This window comes from Bubalus bubalis, chromosome 4 (genome assembly GCF_019923935.1).
Source record: "Bubalus bubalis isolate 160015118507 breed Murrah chromosome 4, NDDB_SH_1, whole genome shotgun sequence".
Classification (NCBI taxonomy): domain Eukaryota; kingdom Metazoa; phylum Chordata; class Mammalia; order Artiodactyla; family Bovidae; genus Bubalus; species Bubalus bubalis.
The window spans coordinates 105,471,747-105,498,392 of NC_059160.1; the positions used below are offsets into that span (position 1 = coordinate 105,471,747).

Here is a 26,646-nt window from a genome sequence, read left to right on the forward strand (position 1 = left end):
ATGTGAGATGAGTGCAATTGTGCTGTAGTTTGAGCTTTGTTTGGCATTACCTTTCTTAGGCATTGGAATGAACAGTAAGCTTTTCCAGTCCTGTGGCCACTGCTGAGTTTTCCAAATTTGCTGCCATATTGAGTGCAGCACTTTCACAGCATCATCTTTCAGGATTTGGAATAGCTCAACTGGAATTTCATCACCTCCACTAGCTTTGTTCATAGTGATGCTTCCTAAGGCCCACTTGACTTCACATTCCAGGATGTCTGGCTCTAGGTGAGTGATCACACCATCGTGATTACCTGGGTTGTGAAGATTTTTTTGTACAGTTCTTCTGTGTATTCTTGCCATCTCTTCTTAATATCTTCTGCTTCTGTTAGGTCCATACCATTTCTGTCCTTTATTGAGCCCAGCTTTGCAAGAAATGTTCCCTTGGTATCTGTAATTTTCTCGAAGAATTCTCCCATCTTTCCCATTCTATTGTTTGGGGGGGCGGGGAAAGCCAGCTAGATCTGGGTTTAAATATCTATTCTGCCATTGAACTAACTATGTGACTTTTTGCAATACATTTTTTTTTTCTTTGGGCATCACCTGTGTCTAATTGATAAATTAGGAAAATCACCTCTTTAATTAATTGAGAGGATTAAATAAGCTATTTTAAAGCCCCCCAGTGCTTAGTGGGAAACTCAATACCAACTTTCTCATTGGCTTCAAGACATAAAATTACCAATCATTTTTTTGCATTTGCGATAGGTGTCACACATCAGTGTAAATGTGTCAGGAGGGGAATACTAGTAGGATAAAAAAGGTCTTCCTGGTATTACCATAAACTATCCCTGGAAGCATACAGAAAACTTTGTTTCCCATAGATATGCCTAATCCTGATTATGCAGAACATAGCTCTACTTATTTTCTTAAATTCTTCTCAGTTGTTATTGTTATTATTTGTACTACATTTCAATATATATATATATGATATATATCAACATAAATATTTGCCTGTCACCAACATGTGAAGTAAAAGCAAATTTTGCAAGATGTTTTGTAAGATTTTTATTGTAACTCTTTTTAGCTTTTCCTGTGAGGCATCTATCAGAGTGTTTCTTTATCCATGTCAGAGGAAGAGCATCCAGAAAATCAAATCTAATTTAATTTTTCTTAAAAAAAAAAAAAAAAGGTAGGTTTGGAAGAGATTGAGAAACAGCTGTCTTGGCTGCATTAAAAGCTGAGGATTAGTAGCAATGTTCTGACTTGAAATTTAGGTCTTGTGATTTCTTTCCAGGAGATTTTTCACTGCATGAGAAACCTGTCTGTAATGGCCTTATTATTTAATTCAGTCTTAATTGGATATAAACCGTTAAAATCTGAGGGATTGTTGGAAGGCCTAAAAGTACACAAAGTTTTCTTTTCTTTTTAATGGTAATATCAATCACCTAGAAGAGGGAAATGTCCTTCTCCAAGACACTAAACCTTTGCAGCATATTTTACGTTCATTTTGCATTTCTTTCAAATTTTAAAGTTTCAGGCACCTAAAATTTAATCTCTAGAGTATATGTCCTGCCTAGGGGAAGATTCAGCCATTTTCAAAAGTAGGCTAGGCTTTTGTGCTCAGTGATGTATATTTTAGGAATTCTCCACGTGGCTTCATTAGTATGTCTTCATTGCTAAGAGAGATGATTCAGGCTTCATCTCATAATAAGACCCCTTGGAAACAAACAGGATGCTAAGGAACCTACATACGGTGAACACCGGCTCCCTTAAAAAGCCGTAATTTGGCCAGAATCCCTGAGCGCTATCAAGCCACCGTCTGATGGAGAAGCAAATGCCCAGAGTGTTTTCCTGTGTGAAAGATGTAAATGACCGGCTTGGAGAGAAAGCTAGGGAAAAAGGGTTCTTTGGGTCACTCACTGCTTCCAGTCCGGTCGCCGACATTCGGAGAACATTCAAAGGGTGTGAGGTAGGACCATTTCTATTGTTATCCAGGCTGAAACAAAGGCTGGGTGGTGGTGGGGGGAGGGGGGCGGGCAAGTGGTGCCCATCCTCTCGGTTGCGTGGGTGGGGCAAGGACGGGAGGGATGGCAGGGCGGGATTTGTTTTGTTTTGCTTTGCAGCCGGCTTTCCCCGAGTCCATCCCGCCCCCGCCCGGAGCGCAGCTATAGGACGCGGCGAGGCAGCCGCAGCGGCCTCTGCGTCAGGAGGCGGCGGGGCGGGGAGGTGCGGCGCCCGACCGGGCGACCTGCCTCGTGTCCCCTGGCGCCCGCAGCCTCTCCCTCCCCCGCAGCCTGTCGGCGGCCGCAGCTCGGGCGGGCCGGGCACGTGGGCGCCTCCGTCACACCCTCACTCATACACACACACACACACCCGCGCGCACGCACCCGCGCGCCTGCATCCCGTGCTCTCTCCCTGGCCGACACACAGGCGCTCACGAGTCGCTCCTGGCCCCGGCCCGCAGGACAGCGACCCCCCTCCACCCAGACTCCGGGCCCGCCCTCGGCCAGCAGCGCCTGCTCTCCAGACGGCTCCTCGCGCCCGCGGGTCACAGCCACCTGGCCCAACTCTCTGGCCACTGCTGCTACTGTCGGCACTTGGAAACAGCCCAGAGGCGCCCGGCCAAGGCACCCTGAGGGTGAGGACACGCTCCTACCACTGAGGGCACGGTTTAGGTAGGGTGGGGCTCACCACTAGGCACCCTGTAGCCCGGGACCCGGGAAGCGAGCGGAATTGATGCCTGAATGCTGGGAAGGACTCTGGATGTGTCCGGGGGGTGAGGGGAGGCAGGGAGGCTCCAAAGCCCCTGGAGGGCCAAGCTGGGTTCGGCGGGCCGGCGACCCTTCGGGCTCTGCGTCCTGCACCTGTGCACAGTCAGGGTGGGGAGTGGGGGCTAGGAGCGGCGCGTAACGGGGAAGCACATGGGTCGAAACGTGCCGCCATCCTTCCTTCTTGTGACCGCAGCATCCCCGAGAGACTAGTTGTTACCAAGTCTCATTAGGGCTGGCCGCAGGGTGGGGTCCGACTGGGCCAGTCGGAAAGTTGCGAGGGTCGGACTGGAGCAAGGCGCTTCCAAGGTTCTAGGTGAGTTGGAAGCCGATCCTCGTGCGGGTGGGCGGTGGGGCGGAGAGAGGAGCCAATCTCATTCCTCATTCGCTTTTGGGGGCTTTTGCAACTGCTGAAGGCGACTACCTAAGGCGGGGTGGTTTCACGTGACCCCCGCTCCCTTTTGCCCGAGGCATCCTGCGTTAAATGGTCCCAAAGTGGGGCCTTTCTCCCGCACCAGGCACGCGCGGCTCCCCAAGAAAAGCACACCTTGTGGGTTTCTGCGCCTTCAGGAATTGGAGAGGGTATTGGTGAGGTTGTCGGTGCTGGGATTTAAAGGAGAGGATGGGAGAGATTGGAAACCCAGACCGTTTCTACGTTTCACGAACTCGGCGGGTTTGTACGTGTCCTGGGCAAGAGGACCGTTTTGAGACTTTACGTCGGAACGCGCCTTGTAAATATAAATGGATCAAAAACGTCCGACCTGTCCTGGGGACAGGTGTGACCCACCCGCTCTCAAGAGGCCCCAGAGGCGGGAATCTTTTTCCGTTGAGCTGAGAAGCGGCGTGCGTGGCGCGTTCACAGCGAGCGCGGAACCCGGGCTCGCGCTCTCTGGCGCTGAGCTCTCCCGGATCCACTCTCTCACCTCGGGGAGAAACAGTGGAGTAGGACGAGGTGGGGTCCGCACTCGGCGCGGTGGCGTCAGCAGTGTTTGGGTGCTTATGCAAATGAGGCTGCAACCGTTCTCCGCGGACCGGCCGTTTCCCCTCCAGGTCTTAAAGGTACACTCAGGCTCAGGCTGCGCCGTTTGTTTGGTTCACTGCCCAGCAACAGGAGAGGACCGGAGGAGTTGCGTTCTGTGCTACGTTTAGGCTTTTTGTCTCCCAGTTTTTAAAGCAGTCTTATACCTGTCATTGCCTGGTTGTCGTCCCAGAACACAGGGAACAATGTGTTTGCTTTAAGAAATATCATTTTCTGACGAATAACCCAATCGCCTAGTCTCAGTTCTGCAAGAACCACACTCCAGCTTGTCTTCAACGCCTAGTATTGGGTTGGACTTGTAGTAGGTGTTTAATAAATACTTGTTGATGGACTCGAGGGTGTGTGGATTTCTCTTATTAAATATGGAATATTCAACCAGCAAAATAGTCTTTTGTGTGTGTGTGTGAATATGAGTGACTTTTGCTTCTTACATGATCAATGATCCATCTATATTGGTTAGCGTAAAATATATTATCAATATATTACTGAATTCTTTGCCTTTGCCAACAAGTGAAAAGAGCACCGTGCGTTCTTCCCCCCGCCCCCAGAAAGACAGGAATTACGTGTTTTACAAGGAAGACAACCTCATCGTTTGTTGACAAGTTTTCTTTTTCTGATTGCACGTTATATACTTGATTTGAGAATTACTTTGGTGACTCAGATGGTAAAGAATCTGCCTGCAATGCAGGAGACCCGGGTTCAATCCCTGGGTTGGAAGAGCCCTTGGAGAAGGAAATGAAAACACACTCCAGTATTCTTGCCTGGAGGATTCCATGGACAGAGGAACCAGGCGGCTACAGTCGATGGGGTGGCAGTCTAACACGACTGAGCGACTTTCACTTTATATTTAAATATATGTAACTTGATACTGTATTTTAATAGTATTAAGAAAGGTATTTATGTTTTTAGGAAATAAGTGCTATGTCATCCAATAAATAAATCAGAAATACTGTCAGTCTAGTTCAAGTTGCTATAACAAATTACCATAAACTGGATGGCTTATAAATAAAAGAAATTTATTTGTCACAGTTCTAGAGGGTGGTTCAAGATCAAGGTGCATCAGATTCCATGTCCGGTGGGAGCCTGCTTCCTGGTACATAGAGGATGCTTTCTCACTGTGTTCTCACATGGTGGAAGGGGCTAGTTAGTTCTCTAGAGGCTGTTATTAACCCCTAAAGGCTTCACCTCTAACACCATCACATTGAGGTTAGAATTTCAACATATATGGAATGGAGGGAGGACTCAAACATTCAAATAGTAAAGAATTTTTAAATTGGATGACAGCTATTTGAGATAGCAGTAATCAGGTGAGATGCCTTAGTTGTTATTGAAATTTTAAATTAAGTTAAAATAATTAATAAAACCTAAACTTCAAAAGCATTAGTTTACCCAGTGATTACAGTTCAAATTTTACTGGGTACATGTTAGAAAGTAGGCTTCCCCTGTCATAACATAAGACTTTTGTTTGAGATGACAATACATTTGCATTCCTTTGAACTCTGGGGTTATCATACAGGTAATTAAAAAATCATTGACTTAGAATGATAGACCTGACTTTTGGTGATGAAAAGCACTACAAACTTTCACTTCTTAATTTACTTCTCAACTTCTTTTGAAGAGTTCTTTAACCCCTTTATTACTGTATACATATACATGATGGGCTGTGTTAATATATTCCTATGCAAAGTCGATTTTAAAATAGTTTCTGAGCAGATGGCATTATTAACAAAATCCATAAGCATAGTGCCATGTGTGCAAACATTCAGGGTTACATAGCAGGAATCCTTAGGTTTATTTCCAGTTTTGCCTGTAACTTAAAACAAGTCCTAACTACTCTTGTGGATATAGTGAGTAAATAATTTTTAATAAACAAATTTATCTGCTTATACATTAACTTTGACCAATAATCATTGTCTCATATTTCTTGCTGAACAGCAAGCCCTAGAGTATGGTACATGGTAGTTTTAAATGCACAGTACCACTTGATATACTGGGCTTTCCAAGTGACTCAGTGGTAAAGAATCCACCTGCCATTGCAGGAGACACAGGAGATGGAGGTTCAGTCCCTGGGTTGGGAAGATCCCCTGGAGGAGGGCATGGCAACCCACTTCAGTATTCTTGCCTGGAAAATCCAGTGCATAGAGGAGCCTGTCAGTCTGAAGTCTGTAAGGTAACAAAGAATTGGACACAACTTAGCGACTGAGCACCCACACAAGCATATAGGGTAGGACTATCCTATATGATAGGATAGAACTGTTTTATAGAACTGTTGATATAGGATAGAACTGTTTTCAATTTTGAAGGTCAGTTTATTTATGTGTGGTTAATGTGCCCTTCGGAGAAGGCAATGGCAACCCACTCCAGTACTCTTGCCTGGAAAATCCCATGGATGGAGGAGCCTGGTAGGCTGCAGTCCAGGGGGTTGCTAAGAGTTGGACACGACTGAGCGACTTCACTTTGACTTTTCACTTTCATGCATTGGAGAAGGAAATGGCAACCCACTCCAGTGTTCTTGCCTGGAGAATCCCAGGGACGGGGGAGCCTGGTGGGCTGCCCTCTGTGCGGTCGCACAGAGTCGGACACGACTGAAGTGACTTAGCAGCAGCAGCAGCAATGTGCCCTTATATCTTTTCACATAAGATTAATTGATGGCCATCTTTGAATAGAATGTTTAACTTGGAAGCTTTTTCACCTATCAGATTGGCAAAGATCAAAAAGATTACTCACTCTACTGAAGAAGACAGAGGGAACCAGGAACTATGATACTTTGCTTTTGGTAGTGCAAATTGAGACAGCTTTTATAAAGGGTAGATTGTCAATTTTTACTAAAATGATAAAAGCATATACCTTTTGATCAAGCAGTTCCACTTCTAGGAATTTATTCTACAGATACATAAATATCAGATACATAAAGTGAGTTGCTTGACTATTTGAAGCAAACTTTTAGAAATAACCTCTATCTGACATTCTCATCCCATGAGCTATCATATGATCATTAAACATACACACACAATAAGCTATTGAGAGCAAAAGTTTTAAAAGATCTTTAAAGTGAAAAATCAAGATGCAGAATAATACATATAGTATACAGTAATAGTGATGTAAAAAAAACATGGGTAGATGGGTTAGATGGGTTAGATGGGTAGATGGGTTAGCTACTAAGAAAACACTTAGTAGCTTTTAATGTGCATATTAACTTGATTATATACCAAATATCTGTGGAGGAATTTGGTGACATAGAAAGATGGGGGAGGGGCGCTAGATGTGCTCTGAAAAAAGAGTGGGAAGACATTTTTCACTCTGTGCCTACCATTTTACTGTGTTAAGTCAGTTCAGTTCAGTTCAGTCACTCAGTTGTGTTCAACTCTTGGCCACCCCATGGACTGCAGCTCGCCAGGCTTCCCTGTCCATCACCAACTCCTGGAGCTTGCTCAAACTCCTGTCCATTGAGTCGGTGATGCCATCCAGCCACTCATCCTCTGTCTTCCCCTTCTTCTATGGAGTTCAATCATTCCCAGCATCAGGCTCTTTTCAAATGAGTCGGCTCTTCACATCAGGTGATCAAAGTATTGGAGTTTCAACTTCAGCATCAGTCCTTCCAATGAATATTCAGGACTGATTTCCTTTAAGATGGACTGGCTGGACCTCCTTGCAGTCCAAGGGACTCTCAAGAGTCTTCTCCAACACCACAGTTCAAAAGCATCAATTCTTCGGCGTTCAGCTTTCTTCACAGCCCAACTCTCACATCCATACATGACTACTGGAAAAACCATGGCTTTGACTAGATGGACCTTTGTTGGTAATGTCTCTGCTTTTTAATATGCTGTCTAGGTTGGTCATAACTTTTCTTCCAAGGAGCAAGCATCTTTTAATTTCATGGCTGCAGTCACCATCTGTGGTGATTTTTGAATCCCCACCCCCCCCCCAAAAAAAATAAAGTCTCTCACTGTTTTCCATTATTTCCCCATCTATTTCCCATTAAGTGATGGGACCAGATGCCATGATCTTAGTTTTCTCAAGCCAACTTTTTCATGCTCCTCTTTCACTTTCATCAAAAGGCTCTTTAGTTCTTCGCTTTCTGCCATAAGTGTGGTGTCATCTGCATATCTGAGGTTGTTGATATTTCTCTCCACAATCTTGATTCCAGCTTGTGCTTCATCCAGTCCAGCATTTCTTATGAGATATGCTACATATAAGTTAAATAAGCAGGGTGACAATATACAGCCTTGATGTACTCCTTTCCCAAATTTGAACCAGTCTGTTGTCTCATGTCTAGTTCTGGTGCTTCTTGACCTGCATACAGATTTCTCAGGAGGCAGGTCAGGTGGTCTGGTATTACCACCTCTTTAAGAATTTTTCAGTTTGTTGTGATCCACAGAGTCGGGCTTTGGCAGTCAATAGGATTATACATTGGAAGTGACAAATAGATTCAAGGGATTAGATCTGATAGAGTGCCTGTAGAAGTATGGACGGAGGTTCGTGACATTGTACAGGAGGCAGTGGTCAAGACCATCCCCAAGAAAAAGAAATGCAAAAAGGCAAATGGTTTACTATGTTACTTATTCTAAATATAGATTTTAAAATATTCTTAAGTGAAGCCAGTAGCAAATAAAAGATACTCTTGGGAAAACAGTTTCTAGGCGTCAGAGGCCATCACATGAGTAAGGTATAAAAGTCGATGGATATTTTAACTCTGTTTTTTGTAGTTTCTAAATTTAAAGAAGTTTCCTATATTCAGTATCCTTAGTAATAAAATTGTATTAGGGCAGCACATGGGATTTAATGAATTCACTAAAATTAACCAGTTATATCAGTATAAAAATGCATATTTTAGTGAGTTGACAGATATTTTAAAGGAAAAATTGAGATGGTTATAGATTCATATGTAGTTGTTAAGAAATAATTATATAAGATAATATATGTTTGTAAGAAATAATACAGAGAGTCCTTGTGTGCCCTTTATACAGTTTTATGCAAGTGTAACATTTTGCAAAACTATACTACAAATCGTAATTAGAATATTGACATTGATAAAGCAGCATGCAGGATAGTTCCATCACTGTAAGGATCCCTCTGTGGCCCTTTCATAAGCACAACCACTTCTTTCCTGTCCCCAATCTCTCCTTAAATTGTGGTAATCACTAATCTATTATTCATGTTTGTTGTCTTGTCTTTTCAAGAATGTTGTGTAAGTAGAATCATATAGTAAGTATGCACCCTTTTGGGATTTGCTTCTTCCATTCAGCATAATTGTAGGTTCATCTAAGCTGTTGTGTGTATTGGTAGTTTTTTTTTTTTTTTTCCTTTTTCTGAGTAGTATTCTATGGTATGGATTTACCAGAATTTCTTTAATCACTCACTCTTTGAATGATATCTGAGTTGTTGCAGTTTAGGGCTGTTATGAATAAAGCTGCTATAGACAGTTGTTTATAGATTTTATGGAACCTAACTTGGAGAAGACTCTTGAGAGTCCCTTGGACTGCAAGGAGATCCAACCAGTCCATTCTGAAGGAGATCAGCCCTGGGATTTCTTTGGAAGGAATGATGCTAAAGCTGAAACTCCAGTACTTTGGCCACCTCATGCGAAGAGTTGACTCATTGGAAAAGACTCTGATGCTGGGAGGGATTGGGGGCAGGAGGAGAAGGGGACGACAGAGGATGAGATGGCTGGATGGCATCACTGACTCGATGGACGTGAGTCTGAGTGAACTCCGGGAGTTGGTGATGGACAGGAAGGCCTGGTGTGCTGCGATTCATGGGGTCGCAAAGAGTCGGACACGACTGAGCGACTGATCTGATCTGATCTCTGATCTGAACTTTTCCTTTCTGCAGGATAAATGTCCAGGAGGTCAACTGCTGGGTAGTTGCATATGGTAGTTGCATACATTGTTTTCTGGAAAGCTGCACTGTGTTACATTCTCACTCCCCAGGTATGAATGAACCATTTGCTCTGTATCCTTGCAGAATTTGGTTGTCACTCTATTTTACCCATCCCGATCTGTGCAGTGACACTGCATTGTAGTTTTAGTTACCATTTCCTAATGGTAACTGATAATGACAAACCATATTTCACATGTTCATTTGCCATCCATACATCATATTCAGTGAAATGTCCCTTCATACATCATGTTCAGTGACATGTTCCTTCATGTCCCTTGTCTGTTTTCTGAATAATTTTTAAATGATGAGTTTTATGAGTTCTTATAGATCCTAAATACTGTTTTTTTTTCCCACTTGGGGTCATGGTTTGCAAATATTTTAGCTTTGCAAAATAAGTCTTCAGCTTATTTTTTATCCAATTAATAGATTCTTTAACTGAGCAGATTAAAAAATTTTGAAGTCCATTTTACTAAAATTTTTGCTTTGATGGAGTCTGCTTTTGATGTCATGTCTAGGAACTCTTTGCTTAGCTCTATACTTCGAACATCTCTGATTTTTTTAAGTTTTATAGTTTGATGTTTTACATTTAACTCCATGATTCACTTTGAGCTAGTTTTTGTATTAGGGTAATTAAAAGTGTCTTTCAAGGCTAATATTTAAATTGTGGTTAAAAGAAAATCACTGCATGGGTTTAAAAACCTAAACCACACCCTTTTTATACAGCTGTAACCCCATCTTGAATAGTTCCTTGGAAAATATTTTAAATTTAGTTAAATATTTTTACTTTCAGTTAAATTCAATGACTATTCAGTTTATCTCCCCCATTTGGCAGTTATCAGTTGCTACATATGCTACATCTGGAAGTTCAGGGTTCACATATTGCTGAAGCCTGGCTTGGAGAATTTTGAGCATTACTTTACTAGCATGTGAGATGAGTACAATTATGCGGTAGTTTGAGCATTCTTTGGCATTGCCTTTCTTTGGGATTGGAATGAAAACTGACCTTTTCCAGTCCTGTGGCCACTGCTAAGTTTTCCAAATTTGCTGGCATATTGAGTGCAGCACTTTCACAGCATCATCTTTCAGGATTTGAAAGAGCTCAACTGGAATTCCATCACCTCCACTAGCTTTTTTCATAGTGATGCTTCCTAAGGCCCACTTGACTTCACATTCCAGGATGTCTGGCTCTAGGTGAGTGATCATACCATCGTGATCATCTGGATCGTGAAGATCTTTTTTGTACAGTTCTTCTGTGTATTCTTGCCACCTCTTCTTAATATCTTCTGCTTCTGTTAGATCCCTACAATTTCTGTCCTTTATCGAGCCCATCTTTGCATGAAATGTTCCCTTGGTATCTCTAATTTTCTTGAAGAGATCTCTAGTCTTTCCCATTCTGTTGTTTTCCTCTATTTCTTTGCATTGATCGCTGAGGAAGGCTTTCTTATCTCTCCTTGCTGTTCTTTGGAACTCTGCATTCAGATGCTTATATCTTTCCTTTTCTCCTTTGCTTTTCACTTCTCTTCTTTTCACAGCTATATGTAAGGCCTCCCCAGACAGCGATTTTGCTTTTTTGCAGTTCTTTTCCATGGGGATGGTTTTGATCCCTGTCTCCTGTATAGTCTCGAACCTCCGTCCATAGTTCATCAGGCACTCTGTCTGTCATATCTAGTCCCTTTAATCTATTTCTCACTTCCACTGTATAATCATAAGGGATTTGATTTAGGTCATGCCTGAATGGTCTAGTGGTTTTCCCTACTTTCTTCAATTTAAGTCTGAATTTGGCAATAAGGAGTTCAGATGTTCAAGCTGGTTTTAGGAAAGGCAGAGGAACCAGAGATTAAAATGCCAACATCCGCTTAATCATCAAAAAAACAAAAAAGTTCCAGAAAAACATCTACTTCTGTTTTATTGACTATGCCAAAGCCTTTGACTGTGTGGATCACCATAAACTGTAGAAAATTCTGAAAGAGATGGCAATACCAGATCACCTGACCTGCCTCTTGAGAAATCTGTATGCAGGTCAGGAAGCAACATTTAGAACTGGACATGGAACAACAGACTGGTTCCAAATAGGTAAAGGAGTGCATCAAGGCTGTATGTTGTCAGCCTGCTTATTTAACTTATATGCAGAATACATCATGAGAAACGCTGGGCTTGAAGAAGCACAAGCTGGAATCAAGATTGCCAGGAGAAATATCAATAACCTCAGATATGCAGATGACACCACCCTTATGGCAGAAAGTAAAGAGGAACTAAAAAGCCTCTTGATGAAAGTTAAAGAGGAGAGTGAAAAAGTTGGCTTAAAGCTCAACATTCAGAAAACTAAGATCATGGCATCTGGTCCCATCACTTCATGGGAAATAGATGGGGAAACAGTGTCAGACTTTATTTTTTTGGACTCCAAAATCACTTCAGATGGTGATTGCAGCCATGAAATTAAAAGACGCCTACTCCTTGGAAGGAAAGTTATGACCAACCTAGATAGCATATTAAAAAGCAGAGACATTACTTTGCCAACAAAGGTCCATCTAGTCAAGGCTATCGTTTTTCCAGTGGTCATGTATGAATGTGAGAGTTGGACTGTGAAGAATGCTGAACACCGAAGAATTGATGCTTTTGAACTGTGGTGTTGGAGAAGACTCTTGAGAGTCCCTTGGACTGTAAGGAGATCCAAGCAGTCCATTCTAAAGGAGATCAGTCCTGGGTGTTCATTGGAAGGACTGATGCTGAGCCTGAAACTCCAGTACTTTGGCCACCTCATGTAAAGAGTTAACTCATTGGGAAAGACCCTAATGCTGGGCGGGATTGTGGGCAGGAGGAGAAGGGGACAATGGAAGATGAGATGGCTGGATGGCATCACCGACTCGATGGACATGAGTTTGGGTAAACTACTGGAGTTGGTGATGGACAGGGAGGCCTGGTGTGCTGAGATTCATGGGGTCGCAAAGATTTTGACATGACTGAGCAACTGAACTGAACTGAACTGAATATATGCTACATAGCAAACTATCTTTTTTTATTTTTATTTTTTTAAGTAGGTTTTTTAAGTAGCTTTCACCTTCTGTTACCTTCTTGGGATTGTAGTGACTTGAAACAATAATGTTTTATCTTTTCTCATTATTCTCTATGTTTGTTGGGCTCAGCTAGCTGCTTTATCTGTTCTAGTTGATATTAACTGGCAATTTAACTTTGACTAGAATGTCAGAATCTTTGTTCTCCTGCCTGTGGGTTTAGCTCAGATGGCTGTTACAATTGGTGACTGATTGAATTTATCTTTCTCTCTCTCTCCATGTGGGATTTCTAAGAGGGCAGATGGACTTTTTAGTATTGAGTCTGGCTTCCAAGAATTCAAAGCAGAAATTGCCAGGTTTCTTTAGGCCTAGCTTTGTAACTAGCATAGGTTCACTTCTGCATTCTAATGGTCAAAGTAAGTTCAAGCCCAGCCCAGAATTAAAAGAAGGAAATAGACTCCATCTTTTAACAAAATGAGTAACAGGGATAATACAGCATTGGGAGGAATTCTTAATGTTTGTTTTTGTTTTCTGTTATAGGAAATATCTAAGATCATACTTGACATTCTAGGATGATGACAATAAAACATGTTAAATGCTTTCAAATTCATTTTTTCCATAAAGCACGAAAATACAAATATATAAATAAATGTAGTACAATAATATATGCCTATTGTTTTTTTCAGTTGCTAAGTCATGTCCAACTCTTTGCAACCCGTCTTTACAGCATACCAGCTTACCCTGTGCTTCATTATTTCCCAGAGTTCTCTTAGATTCATGTCCATTAAGTCAGTGATGCTATTTAACCATCTCATCCTCTCCTGCCCCTTTCTCCTATTGCCTTCAATCTTTCCCAGCATCAGGGTGTTCCAGTGAGTCAACTCTTTGCATCAGGTGGTCAAATTATTGGGGCTTCAGCTTCAGCATTAGTCCTCCCAGTGAATATTCAGGGTTGATTTCCTTTAGGATTGACTGTGTGAAAGTCTCCCAGTCGTGTCCAACTTTTTACAACCCCATGGACTGTAGCCCGCCAGGCTCCTCTGTCCCTGGGATTCTCCAGGCAAGAATACTGGAGTGGGTTGCCATTTCCTTCTCCAGTTAGGACTGACTGTTTTGTACTATAATAGGCTACTAATAACTCCTAAAAATATGTCTACCTCTTAATTCCTGGTGCTTGTGAATGTTACCGTAACTGGAAAAAGAGTCATTGCAGAAATTATCTTCAGATGAAGAGATTATCCCCAAATGTCTAGATGGGCCCTATATGCCTTGCCATTACAAATGTCTGTATCTGAAAGAAGCAGAAGGAGATTAGACACACACAGAAGAGGAGGAGACACTGTGAGCACGAAGCTGTAATTGGAGTGGTGTGGCTGTGCGTGAAGTGACACAGGCCGCTCCAGAAGTTAGAAGAGACCAGGCACAGACGTCCCCCTAGAGCCTCCTGAGGGAGCGCAGGCCTGCCAACACCTTGATTTTGGTTCACTGAAGCTGATTTTGAATCTCTGGCTTCCAGGAGCTTTGAAAAATTAGATTTCTGTTGTTTCAAGCCACGAAATTTGATTTTGTTAACAGAAGCCTCAGGAAATGAATACAGTGTCTAAATCTGAGGTGTCCTGAATATATTAATAAAAGTTTACATGTTCAAAAGACTTTTGTATATTTTTAAAATGTTTAAAAGACTTTTTGAAACAGTTAAGTAAGATATACGATCTGTGCTTGGTTCATGGAAGTCAACAGAAATACATTTCAGTTTCTAGAAATCACTTTACAATTAACTTTGAAATAATTGCAGGCTCACAGGAAGGTGCAAAGGGGAGTCCTGTGTATCCTTCTCCTGGCCTCCCCACTTTATAATCTGATATAAAAGTAGAGTACAATATCAACACAGCATATTGATACTGGTATAATTCACAGAGCTTGTCCGGATTACACAGCCCTTTTTTTCTATATGTGTGTGTATGTATGTGTAGTTCTTTGCAATTTTATCACATGTATATCCTCATGTAACCCTTATCACCAGGAAGACACTAAATGGTACCATCTTACAAGATTCCCTCGTGCTCTTTTATAGCACACCCACCTGTCCTGCTGCTGCTAGGTCGCTTCAGTCGTGTCCGACTCTGTGCGACCCCATAGACCGCAGCCCACCAGGCTCCCCCGTCCCTGGGATTCTCCAGGCAAGAACACTGCAGTGGGTTGCCATTTCCTTCTCCAATGCATGGAAGTGAAAAGTGAAAGTGAAGTCGCTCAGTCGTGTCCAACTCTTAGGGACCCCATGGACTGCAGCCCACCAGGCTCCTCCATCCATGGGATTTTCCAGGCAAGAGTACTGGAGTGGGGTGCCATTGCCTTCTCCACCCACCTGTCCTTCCCTACCGTAATTCCTAGGAACCCCTGTAGTTCATCTCTGTCATTATTTAATTTTACAAATGCTTTATAAATTGAATCATGAAATATGCATCCTTTTCAGATTGTCTCCCCCCACCATTTTACCCACTCCGGTATTCTTGCCTGGAGAATTGCCAAGGACAGAGGAGCCTGGCAGGCTACAGTCCATGGGGTCACAAAGAGTCGGACATGACTGAGAGAATAATGCTTTCACCACACCCCTCATTAAGCATCATTTGCTGGAAGTTCATCCAGGGTTTTGCATGTATCGATAGTTCTTTCCTTTTTATGGCTGATAGTTCATAATGTGGATGTACTCTGGTTTGTTTAACCATGCATCCATTGAGGGACACTGGGGTAGTTTTCCGTTTGGGGCCATTACGATTAAAGTTTTTTATGAACATTTATTTATAAGTTTCTGCTTAAAAATAAATTTTTATTTCTCTGGGATATATGCCTAAGAATACAAAATGGTAGTCACCCTGGTAACGCTATTATTAGTGCTAAAAGAAACCAGCAGCTATTTTTTTAGAGTAGCTATACTATTTTACATTTCTATTCAGTTCAGTTCAGTCACTCAGTCCTGTCCGACTCTTTGCGACACCATGAATCGCAGCACGCCAGGCCTCCCTGTCCATCACCAACTCCCGGAGTTCACCCAGACTCACGTCCATGGAGTCAGTGGTGCCATCCAGCCATCTCATCCTCTGTCGTCCCCTTCTCCTCCTGCCCCCAATCCCTCCCAGCATCAGAGTCTTTTCCAATGAGTCAACTCTTTGCATGAGGTGGCCAAAGTACTGGAGTTTCAGGTTTAGCATCATTCCTTCCAAAGAAATCTCAGGGCTGATCTCCTTCAGAATGGACTGGTTGGATCTCCTTGCAGTCCAAGGGACTCTCAAGAGTCTTCTCCAACAGCACAGTTCAAAAGCATCAATTCTTCGGCGCTCAAGCAATGTATGATTGATCTAGTTTCTTTACATCCTCACAAATTGTTGGGGTCATCATGTATTTATTTATTTATTTATGCCATTCTGATAGATATGTTATAGCCCACCTTTTTGGGTAAAACATATATTAACAAGTTTAAGTTGTTACTTTGTATTTCACTTGTAAAAATAGTCTCCTCCTTTTGATTGGTCCTGTGATTGTTTAATGCATATCTCAGATGCGAGTACCTTCCTCCTACTTTGGGATTTTTCATATTTTCACTGGAAATATTAATTAGTGTCTACTATAATTTCAAAAGATTTTGTAACAACAGTAGTTAAAAAGTCTTAAAAGAGGGAGCAAGAATTGTGTTGATTGTATAGTGAGTTTTATCTATTTTGAGTTAATTCTACAGTGAAATTTTTAGCAAGACTAATAAATACAAAGGCAGAGAAAATACCTATTACCTATAACAGGGATGCAAATGATATAAGACTACAAATCCTATAGACGTTAAATAATTCTAGGGAATATTTTGAATCACACTGTGCCGCCAATAAATTTGACAATTTAGATAATATAGATTCTTTGAAAAACACAACTAACTGAAACTAAAACAGTGAAAAAAGAAAAGAAACCTAAGTAGCTATATATCAATAAAATAAATTGAATTTTTGATTTCAAATATTGCAAAAAAGAAAACTCCAGGCCTAGATGGTTTTATTGGTGAGTGCTGCAAATGTTTTAGGAAGAAGTAAAACTAATCCTCCATATATTCTCTCAGAAAATAAAAACTCTATTTGAAAACTCTTCTTTAGGGTTCCACAAAAAACAGAGAAGGAAAATATATTGCTTAAGAAAAAAAAAATTTTATAGATCCACTTTCCCATGAATATAGTTGAAAAATATCCTTACCAAAACATTAGCAATTTAATTCAATAATATATTAAAAAGGGTAATAAATCTAGACCAAGTATGGTTTATCCCATAATGAAAGGTGTTAAACCAATCAATATAATACTTTACATGAACAGATTAAGAAGTTAGGTGATTATCTTAATAAAAGCAGGAAATTATATAACAAAAGTCAACAGTTATGCATGATTTGAAAAAAAAAATCACTGAACTATGAATAAAAGAAACTTCTAAACAGTTAAAGGACCCAATTGGAAAAAAAAAAATCCATCATTAACAGTGTACCTAACAGTAAAATACTGAGTACTTCCCCACTAACATCAGGGCATAGATGAAGAAGTCTGCTCTTAACACTTCTGTTCAAAATTGTGGTAGATGTCCTAGCCAGAAAATAAGTCAAGACAAAGAAATTAAGATAAGCAATGAGAGAAAAAACTATCTATTTACCAATGACATGTATATAAAAATCCTAAATGATCTTTAAAAAATAAAAACTTGATTAGCATTATTGCAGGAAAGAAAGGGCTTCCCCGGTGGCTCAGCAGCAAAGAATTTACCTGCAATGCAGGAGCTGCAAGAAATGTGGGTTCCTTCCCTGGGTGGGAAGATTCCCTGGAGGTGGGCATGGCAACCCACTCCAGTATTCTTGCCTAGAGAATCCCATGGACAGAGGAGCCTGGTGGGCTACAGAGTCAGACACTACTGAAGTGAGTTAGCAGCAGCAGCAGCAGGATAGAAACCTTGTATTAAAAAAATCATTTTTTTTTCCTGGATAGAAATTAAAGCAGATACAAATAAATGGAATGCTATACTAGGTTCATAGATTGGAAAGCTCAGTTTTTTAACATGTCACTGTTCCCCAAATGGATCTGTAGACTCAGTCAATGTAAACCCATTCAAAATTCCAGCAGACTGTTTTTTGGGATAGAAATTGACAAGCTGATTTCAGAATTTATGTGGAGGGGCAATGAAACAATCTTAAAAAAGGGAAAACATATTTAAAATGGTTAGGGCTGAGAACCACAAATTAAACATTTACTATGTTGATTTTAAAAGGTTTTGAATCTTGTTTTAAGTGTTTAAAATAGATTTTTTTTTCTGAAAAGTTATACATGAAGATATTAAACAATACAAAAACAGGAGAATGAGAAAAATGTAAAGATAAGTCCAATTTAAATACTGTAACATTTCAAACATTTTAATGTATAAGTCTTTACATAGAATAAATAAATGGTAATGACACACCCATTACATTTATAATGGGTGTATTATTTTAATAGGTATATTTATATTTATAATAGGTGATTTAGAAGAGTGTCTAATGAGGTTTTTTGTCTGCAAGATACAGAAACTTATGCTGGCTAAGAAAGAAAAAAAGAAATATTGACAGGGTCACAGGGGCTCAAAGAAACAATGGGGTGCTTGGCAATAAGAAAGGAAAGGGCAAGAATGAGAACAGTTCTGAAAATCAGGAAGCAGGATCCATGACTCCCGTAGTAGTTACAGCCTGGGCATAATGCCTTTGGAATTAAGTGAGATGCCAACTTTTTGATCTCTTTGTTCCTGTCCTCAAGATTCAAAACCCAGGGAAGGGAAATCCAAGTGGATAAATGCAGATTATTTTCCAAGTGATAGCAGTACTTCTGTCTTCCCTATACTCATACCTGCTGTAGCAAATTTACTTTATTGCTCCTTTCATCAAAACCCGGAGTTTATTTATGCTCAAGTCATCCAGACTTAGCTGTGTAACTTGCTTTGGGCAGTGACATCAGCAATTATGACTCAAACAGGCTTTACTAGTGCTTGTGTGCTGAGCCCTTTTGGCTAGAGTTGGAACTCTGAGCTTGTCATGGGAACAGGTTGGCGCTCCACACATTGGAGAGACCGTGTGTAGGAGGACCAAAGTGCGCTGACTTATAGGTTTAGTGGCTCAGTCATGTCTGACTCTTTGTGATGCCATGGACTGTAGCCCGCCAGGCTCCTCTGTCCATGGGATTCTCCAGTCAAGAATGCTGGAGTGGGTTGCGATGCCCTTTTCCAGGGAATCTTCCCAACCCAGGGATCAAACCTAGGTCTCCCACATTGCAGGCGGATTCTTTACCATCTGAGTCACCAGGGAAGCTGGACTTATAGGCTATCTCCTGCCTCCTGCAGAAGGTGATTTCCACCCTCTTAGACCACCCTCCTCCACTTGAGTTGAAAGGTGACTATAGTGCAGAAGTGACCCAAGTCAAGTGAAGCAAAGCAACTGACCATCTTAAGCCTAGCGTAAATTGCTAACCCACAAAATCATGAGCAAATACAGTTTTTGTTTGTTAGGCTATTAAATTTTGAGGTAATTTACTATGCAGAGAGAGAAAACTGTTTTTTTTTTCCCTTAAGAAAAGGGGGTGTAAAAATACCCGAAACATGTTGCGTTTGCTTTGAACTCACATTAGCCTTAATAGAATAAACTTGTAATATAATACAAACATAAGAGGGACTAGAAAACACGGTACTCTCAATGTGTTGGCATTTATCGAAGCTCTTTATTATTAGCTAACTCAGTATTTCAGCCATGGTCATAAAACCATTAGTGATAGAGTTTGGATTTAAACTCAGTCTATTTCTATATCCTAGATGTAAATGTTTGGCACCAATACATGTCTTTTCATACCAGTAAAATTAATTCCTACAAGATCCCATTAAAAGTAGTAAATAAGAAGGATTATATGAAATCATGAAGAGGTGCAGTCATTAATCCACTTTTGGACCATGAATTTCATATTTACATTTTCTTCTTTTCTGGCCATGCCACACAGCATATGGGATCTTAGTTCGCCGACCAGGGATGGAACCGGTGTCCCCTGCATTGGAAGTACAGAATCTTAACCAGTGGACCACCAGTGAAGTCCCTCATATTTAGACAGTATCCTAACTTGCTTTCTGCCATGAAAGATGAAGATGTTTCCAAACCTTTCTTTCTTTCTTTCTCCCATTTACATTCCTGATTTTGTTAGTTAGATTATTTTTGGATTTTAATTTTTATTATATTTATATTTTTCTCCCTATAAAATTCCTATGTTTGAACCTTATTTCCTTGTTTAAATTAATGTTTACTCCTATTATTTAACATGGGTCTCTGTCCTGGTTGGCTAAGCTTCACAATCATGTAGCCTGTTCCTCTCCCTCCTTGTAGGGCTCATCAGATCTCTCATGGATCAGACGATTTGCCTGTGACATTTATAATTGAAATATAAAATACTTGAGTATGAAAACTGAAGAGCAAGTATTTTTTTTCTCTTCACTTTTATAGAAGTGACTGAATATCCTGAGAAGTCTTTTTATTTCTCCTTTCTACTTCTACTTGAAATCCCTAGGAGTCTTTATCTAACTTCTCAGTGTTGACACTTCTGCATTACTTTTTGAAATTATTATTATCTAAACATCTGTTATTTCTTTTATTTTGTGTTTCATTAATTTTGTTTCCTGATATACTACATTTATTTTTTGCTTTTGTTTCCCTCTCAACTATTATCCCTGTACCCTCAACTACACACTCTGTTTCTCTGTAAAACTCATTCATTCTTAGCAACTAATCTCATAATTACTTAGAAAATAATCTTACCTTTGAATAGGGAGGTTTCTATCTTGTCATACTATGTGATAAAAAAGACTTAGTGTCATGAAAATGGAGCATTATATGGAGTGACTTGGAGCACTCTGCATCTTCAATTCAGATTTAATCTCTGAAAGAGTGGTTCTCAGGCTTCCCAAGTGGTGCTAGTGGTAAAGAGCCAATGCAGGAGATTCAAGGGACTTGGGTTCCATCTCTGGGTTGGGAAGATCCCCTGGAGGAGGACATGGGAACCCACTCCAGTAATATTGCCTGGAAATTTCCATGGACAGAGGAGCCTGGCGGGCTACAGTCCATGGGGCTGCAAAGAATCGGACAGGACTGAGCATACACAGTGGTTGTTAAATATTTTCAATAGTAAATATTTCAAGCTTTACAATGTATTCAAAGTGATTCAGCTGTTGTAGCACAAAATTAGCCATAGGAGATACGTAGATTTGTGGGCATGACTATGTGCCAATAAAATTCTCTTTACGAAATCAGACAGTGGGCTGTATTGGACCCACGGGCAGTATTTTTGACCCAATTCTTGACTATCTGTTGCTCCATTGTAGATAGGAGGCTCTTACCTGGTAATGGTGGCAGCTAATGCAGCTGCTTGGTGCCGACAAAGAGCAGTCCTGACAGCTTGTTGCCCAGGTGGCTCTCACAGGAGTGCATGATGCTAACGTGGTAGAGACTGTGCAGTTACTTGATTCTGATTATCCTACTGCTCATGGGACCTGTAGGATACCACTACTTTATCATTCACTACTTCATGTCCTTCCTGGACATTCCTGTTTTGAAGCAACAGGATACACTTTTGGTGATAATCAATTATATTTTCAAACCTTCATCTATGCCATACTTTTAAGTTCTTCAGGCAAGCATAGAAGTTTTCTCTTTCAAAAAAGTTGGGTCTTAAGATTTTGAAATTTATTTGACTTACAAATTGTTGTCTCATATACTAAGTTTTTATAACTCCACTCAGAAACCCAATTTATATTTTTTGACTATATGCAGCCTCTGTATAAGAAAGGAATGCCTCTGACTCAGTAAATATAGGGCCTTGGGGTGAAAGGCAAAAAAAAAAAAAACACAAAAAAAAACAAAACTGAAACCAAATGTGTAATCATGCAAAATACTTGTAGTTATTACACAATGTAATTGGCCATACTTTCAGTTCATATAGTTGACAGAGTTAAACATTGAGAATGTGAGACTGGTAAGATTAAGTCATTCTCCAAGGAGACATTATGGCCTATTGAAAAAGAGATATACTTTCCCCCCCAAAAAACCTCACTTGTTATTGTGGAAGTTTCAATGTTAACTGCAACCCCACCCCATATTATCCTATAGTGATCCCCGTCCCATATTATCCTATAGCAGTCCCTAAGAGGAGGAGGTGGGTAAGAAACAGTGAGAAAAGAGAGTATAAATTATTTCGCTTCTGACATTATTAATGTACGATCACTTTTGATTTTGCTTATAATAGAAAACTAACTGTAAATGCATGCAAATAGATATATAATATTCCTTTTTAAGTTTTAAATTTTATAAACTTTGCCTAAGATTATTGCATTATAAATCTGTATATGTAGTTAAGTATATTTTAGGAATTTAAAATATAAAATTGCATTTAAATTTTGTTTCCGTTAGACACTGATTTTTTTCACAGAAAATATGAACTTTGGGTTATTGTATAGGAATTTTGATATTAAACTTTGCCAAAAGATATACTATGTAAAGCTGGTATGATTATCTGTTGGGCCATTTCCTTCTCCAGGGGATCTTCCTGACCCAGGGATCGAACCCAGGTCTCCTGCATTGCAGGCAGATGCTTTTACCCTCTGAGCCACCAGGGAAGCCCATGTAAAAAACATGCAACAGCGTCTAAATATGTTTTCTTTTTTTTTTTTTCCTGCAAAGATGAGAAATATATAGAAGAAATACAATTCTGAGATAACTGATTTGGGGGAGACTCATGAGTAACACTTTTTAAATTTGTTTTCTTTATGAAGAAGAGTTTTAGTATAATAGTACTTTAAACTTCAATACATTCCTTTCCTTTCTATTTTATGGAAAAAAGCAAAAGGAATAACAAATGTTTACTGAGGAAACTAAATTGAGTCATATAACTGTGAGAAGTTATATAACTAAGTAAAAAGGTTAGGACACAACTCCAAACTTGTCAAATTAAAACAAATACCCTTATCCTTGTATCAGTAAAGTTATTATGCCAATGGTTTATCATTAGATGATCCAAAAAATGTAGACAGTTAGACAATTTATGTGTCACAAATCGCACTTTGTTATGTCAGGTTGTCTTCTTCCAGCAAAAATTATTTGGAAACAGCTTTTTTCAGCTTTTCAATGATTATATGTTTTCATTTATTGAACTAATAGTTACTGAACTTCAGAGGGAAATAATGCAAATTAAACAGGCATAATCCCTAACTTCATGAAATTATTTCCTTATTCAAACCTTGTTAGCCTCTTTAAAATAGTTAACTTTAGAAGTTTTTCACTTATTCTAGAGATGTTTCTAAATTATTCAGAATATTTGGGGAATGCTTCTTCTTCAAGAATTTTCTTCACAGTCTTTCTCTTATTATTCACCAAGTCCTAAATTAGTGTTTTTCCTTGAGGTACACCTTTTAATTTTGTAATCAATGAAACACCTCCAAATCTTAAAATGACAAATAGATGATCAAGTTAAAGAATTTTTTTTTTTCTATTGGTGACCCAGTACTCTTTTTATTAAGGTTATAAGATAAAGTATGACAGAATTTTTTTGGACTTTTTCAGTGTAAACCTAACAGCAGTTCCATTAAAGAATTCCATTCTTTTTCTATCAGTGAATGGCAGAATTCTTTTGGATATAATTTTTCAAGCTTCCTGATCTAGTTTTGACGAGAAGCTCTCACATTTAGTTACTTTTGAAAACAGATAATTTCACACCGGTCAGAATGGCTACCATCAAAAAGTCTATAAATAAGTTCTGGAGAGGGAGTAGAAAAATGGGAACTTTTATACACTGTTGGTGGGAATTTGTACAGCCACTGTGGAAAACAGTATCAACATTCCTTTAAAAAACTAAAAAAGAGAACTACCATATGATCCAGCAGTTCCACTTGTAGGTATATATTTGGAAAAATGGAAAACTCTACTTCAAAAGGATGCATAAACCCCACTGTTCAATGCAGTACTGTCTACAATAGCTAAGACAGGGAGGCAGCCCATCAGCAGGCAGTTGGCTTATGAAGATGTGGTGTATACACACACACACGGGAATATTACTCAGCTATGCTAATGCTAAGTCACTTCAGTCGTGTCCGACTCTGTGCAACCCCATAGATGGCAGCCCACCAGGCTCCCCCGTCCCTGGGATTCTCCAGACAAGAACACTGGAGTGGGTTGCCATTTCCTTCTCCAATGCATGAAAGTGAAAAGTGAAAGTGAAGTCGCTCAGTCGTGTCCGACTCTTAGCACCCCATGGATTGCAGCCTAACAGGCTCCTCCATCCATGGGATTTTCTAAGCAAGAATACTGGAGTGGGTGCCATTGCCTTCTCCATACTCAGCCATAAAAAGAATAAAATATTGCCATTTGTAGCAAGATGGATGGACCTCGAGAATATTATGTTTAGTGAAGTAAGACAAAGAAAGACAAATACCAAATGATACACTTATATGTGGAATCTGAAAAATAACACAAATGAATACAAAACAGAAACAGGCTCAAAAACATAAAAAACAAACTTATCCGCTACCAAAGGGTGTTCAAGAGAGGAAAGGAGAAATTTCCCTTCTTGCAATGTATCCCTTAACAACTTTTCCCTTAATAGCAAATGAATGAGTAGATGAATATGCTAACAGAAGAAATTCTATATAAGACAAATTTACAGGGATAGCATGCAATTGTTTATGTAATTTTATAAGTGATAAAATTAGAATGTACTTTATTCAGAGAGGGAAGAGAGAATTAAGAAAAGGTTTCAAAATTCTACTTACAAATGAACTGAGTATACATTATGCAATGGGGTATATCTGAGGCTAAAGTAGATTTTTGCAAGAAGGAAGAAGTTAGCTAAAAGAAAATGTGTGTGAAGCTCTTGTGTACTTTACAATTCTTATACTTCTGTGAATATTAAGCTCTGAAAGGTCAAGGACAAGCATATATTTTATACTATGCAGAAAGAGTTTGCATCGCAAAAACTAAGAAGACAAAGTCTTTGGTATTTTAAATATTTTTCCTCATTAAATATTATTTTTTTCAACTTAAAATTTTACAGGTACCTACAGAATATTGAACAAACAGATCCAAGATCCATAAGACTTTATCACCTTGAATAAAGGATTTCTTTGATATCCTCCTCCATCTTTTATTCATATCAACTAACATATTTTTTAAAAGAATTAAGAAGTTTGCCAAAAGGAAAGTAAAAAAAAAAAAATTACTACTACCCACACTTTCCAATGCCGAAGAATAGCAAGGTGGTAAAAAGAGAATTAGACGATGAGGTTATTGAGTCTGTCAAAGACCTTCTTTCCAATGAAGACTCAGCTGATGATGCTTTTAAGAAGAGTGAACTAATTGTTGATGTCCCAGAAGAGAAAGACACAGATGTTGTAGAAAGATCTGAAGTCAAAGATGAAAGACCGGCTTGGAACAGCAAGCTACAATACATCCTGGCCCAGGTTGGATTTTCTGTAGGATTAGGGAATGTGTGGCGGTTCCCGTACCTCTGTCAGAAGAACGGGGGCGGTAAGTTTCTGTTTTCTGCCTTTTATGTGTGTTGTTTTTTTGTTTTTTTTTTTTGAGTGATACATTGCTGAGTAAATTGCAGTTGATTATGTCAAATAGCAATCATTGTTGCTGCAGTCTCAGTATTTTAGAAGCTATGAATTCCATTGTAAAACCAGGGAGACGCCTTTGTTGAAAGTGAGTTAAGCTTTGTTTTCAGATTAGGTTTCCATAGGAGCCGATGACTTGCTATGAACACACAAGGATTGCTTGAGGTCATAGTCTCAAATTCTTTCTGTGGATCCTGTTAACATCTCTAAATTACTGCCTTTTCTAACCAGTGTTCCATTCCTTGTTCCTGTCAGTTATTCACTTTAGAGAAAATCCTCAGGTTTCTGATACAAAAGATATTGGTGAACAAGAGAGAGAATGTTCTATCCACAATGTATTAACTCTGAGTTTTAAGTTGTTTCATTCTTGAATGAAACAAAGTTACATATAATTTAGAATGATTATAGTCTTCGGTTGCCAACCAGAACTTTGTAGATCCCAGTAGAAGGAATTTAACCAGATAATTAATATAATACCAGATAGTCTTCATCCGTAGATATCAGCACCCTTAAGATGCTGTAAAGAAATTAACATTTTTGATTTCAAGCAAATTATCTCCATCAGCATATTTAGCTATTTGTATTTGTGCATATAATTGCAAGGGTTATTTAGTGAAAACTGTCTTAAAATCAAGAAAATAAAAACATATACAAAAGAATAGATAGTTCCTATAGGATACAGGCTCAATAGTACACTTGAGTAAAACTGAACATTACCTAACATTTAGTTCAGTTCAGTTCAGTCACTCAGTCCTGTCTGACTCTTTGCGACCCCATGAATCGAAGTACGCCAGGCCTCCCTGTCCATCACCAACTCTGGGAGTTCACTCAGACTCACGTCCATCGAGTCAGTGATGCCATCCAGCCATCTCATCCTCTGTCGTCCCCTTCTCCTCCTGCCCCCAATCCCTCCCAGCATCAGAGTCTTTTCCAATGAGTCAACTCTTCACATGAGGTGGCCAAAGTACTGGAGTTTCAGCTTTAGCATCATTCCTTCCAAAGAAATCCCAGGGCTGATCTCCTTCAGAATGGACTGGTTGGATCTCCTTGCAGTCCAAGGGACTCTCAAGAGTCTTCTCCAACACCACAGTTCAAAAGCATCGATTCTTCGGTGCTCAGCTTTCTTCATAGTCCAACTCTCACATCCATACATGACCACAGGAAAAACCATAGCCTTGACTAGACGAACCTTTGTTGGCAAAGTAATGTCTCTGCTTTTCAATATGCTATCTAGGTTGGTTATAACTTTCCTTCCAAGGAGTAAGCGTCTTTTAATTTCATGGCT

The 26,646-nt window shown here is 39.8% G+C and overlaps 1 protein-coding gene across 5 annotated transcripts in view; it reads left to right on the forward strand.

Annotated features, from left to right (window-relative positions):
* The first annotated feature begins 1,411 nt into the window (after positions 1-1,411).
* Positions 1,412-26,646, forward strand: part of SLC6A15 (solute carrier family 6 member 15) — a 56,421-nt gene continuing 31,186 nt past the window's right edge. The window contains exons 1-3 of one of the 5 annotated variants that reach the window (XM_044941871.2): positions 2,481-2,617; positions 9,619-9,716; positions 24,800-25,272. In XM_044941871.2, coding sequence (XP_044797806.1) covers positions 24,984-25,272 — 289 coding nt within the window. In that variant the 5' untranslated portion in view covers positions 2,481-2,617; positions 9,619-9,716; positions 24,800-24,983. Of the gene's footprint in view, positions 1,949-2,198; positions 2,655-2,717; positions 3,064-9,618; positions 9,717-24,799; positions 25,273-26,646 lie in introns of those variants that run through there. The other 4 variants (XM_006079514.4, XM_044941872.2, XM_025284383.3 and 1 more) reach the window with 4 other exon arrangements.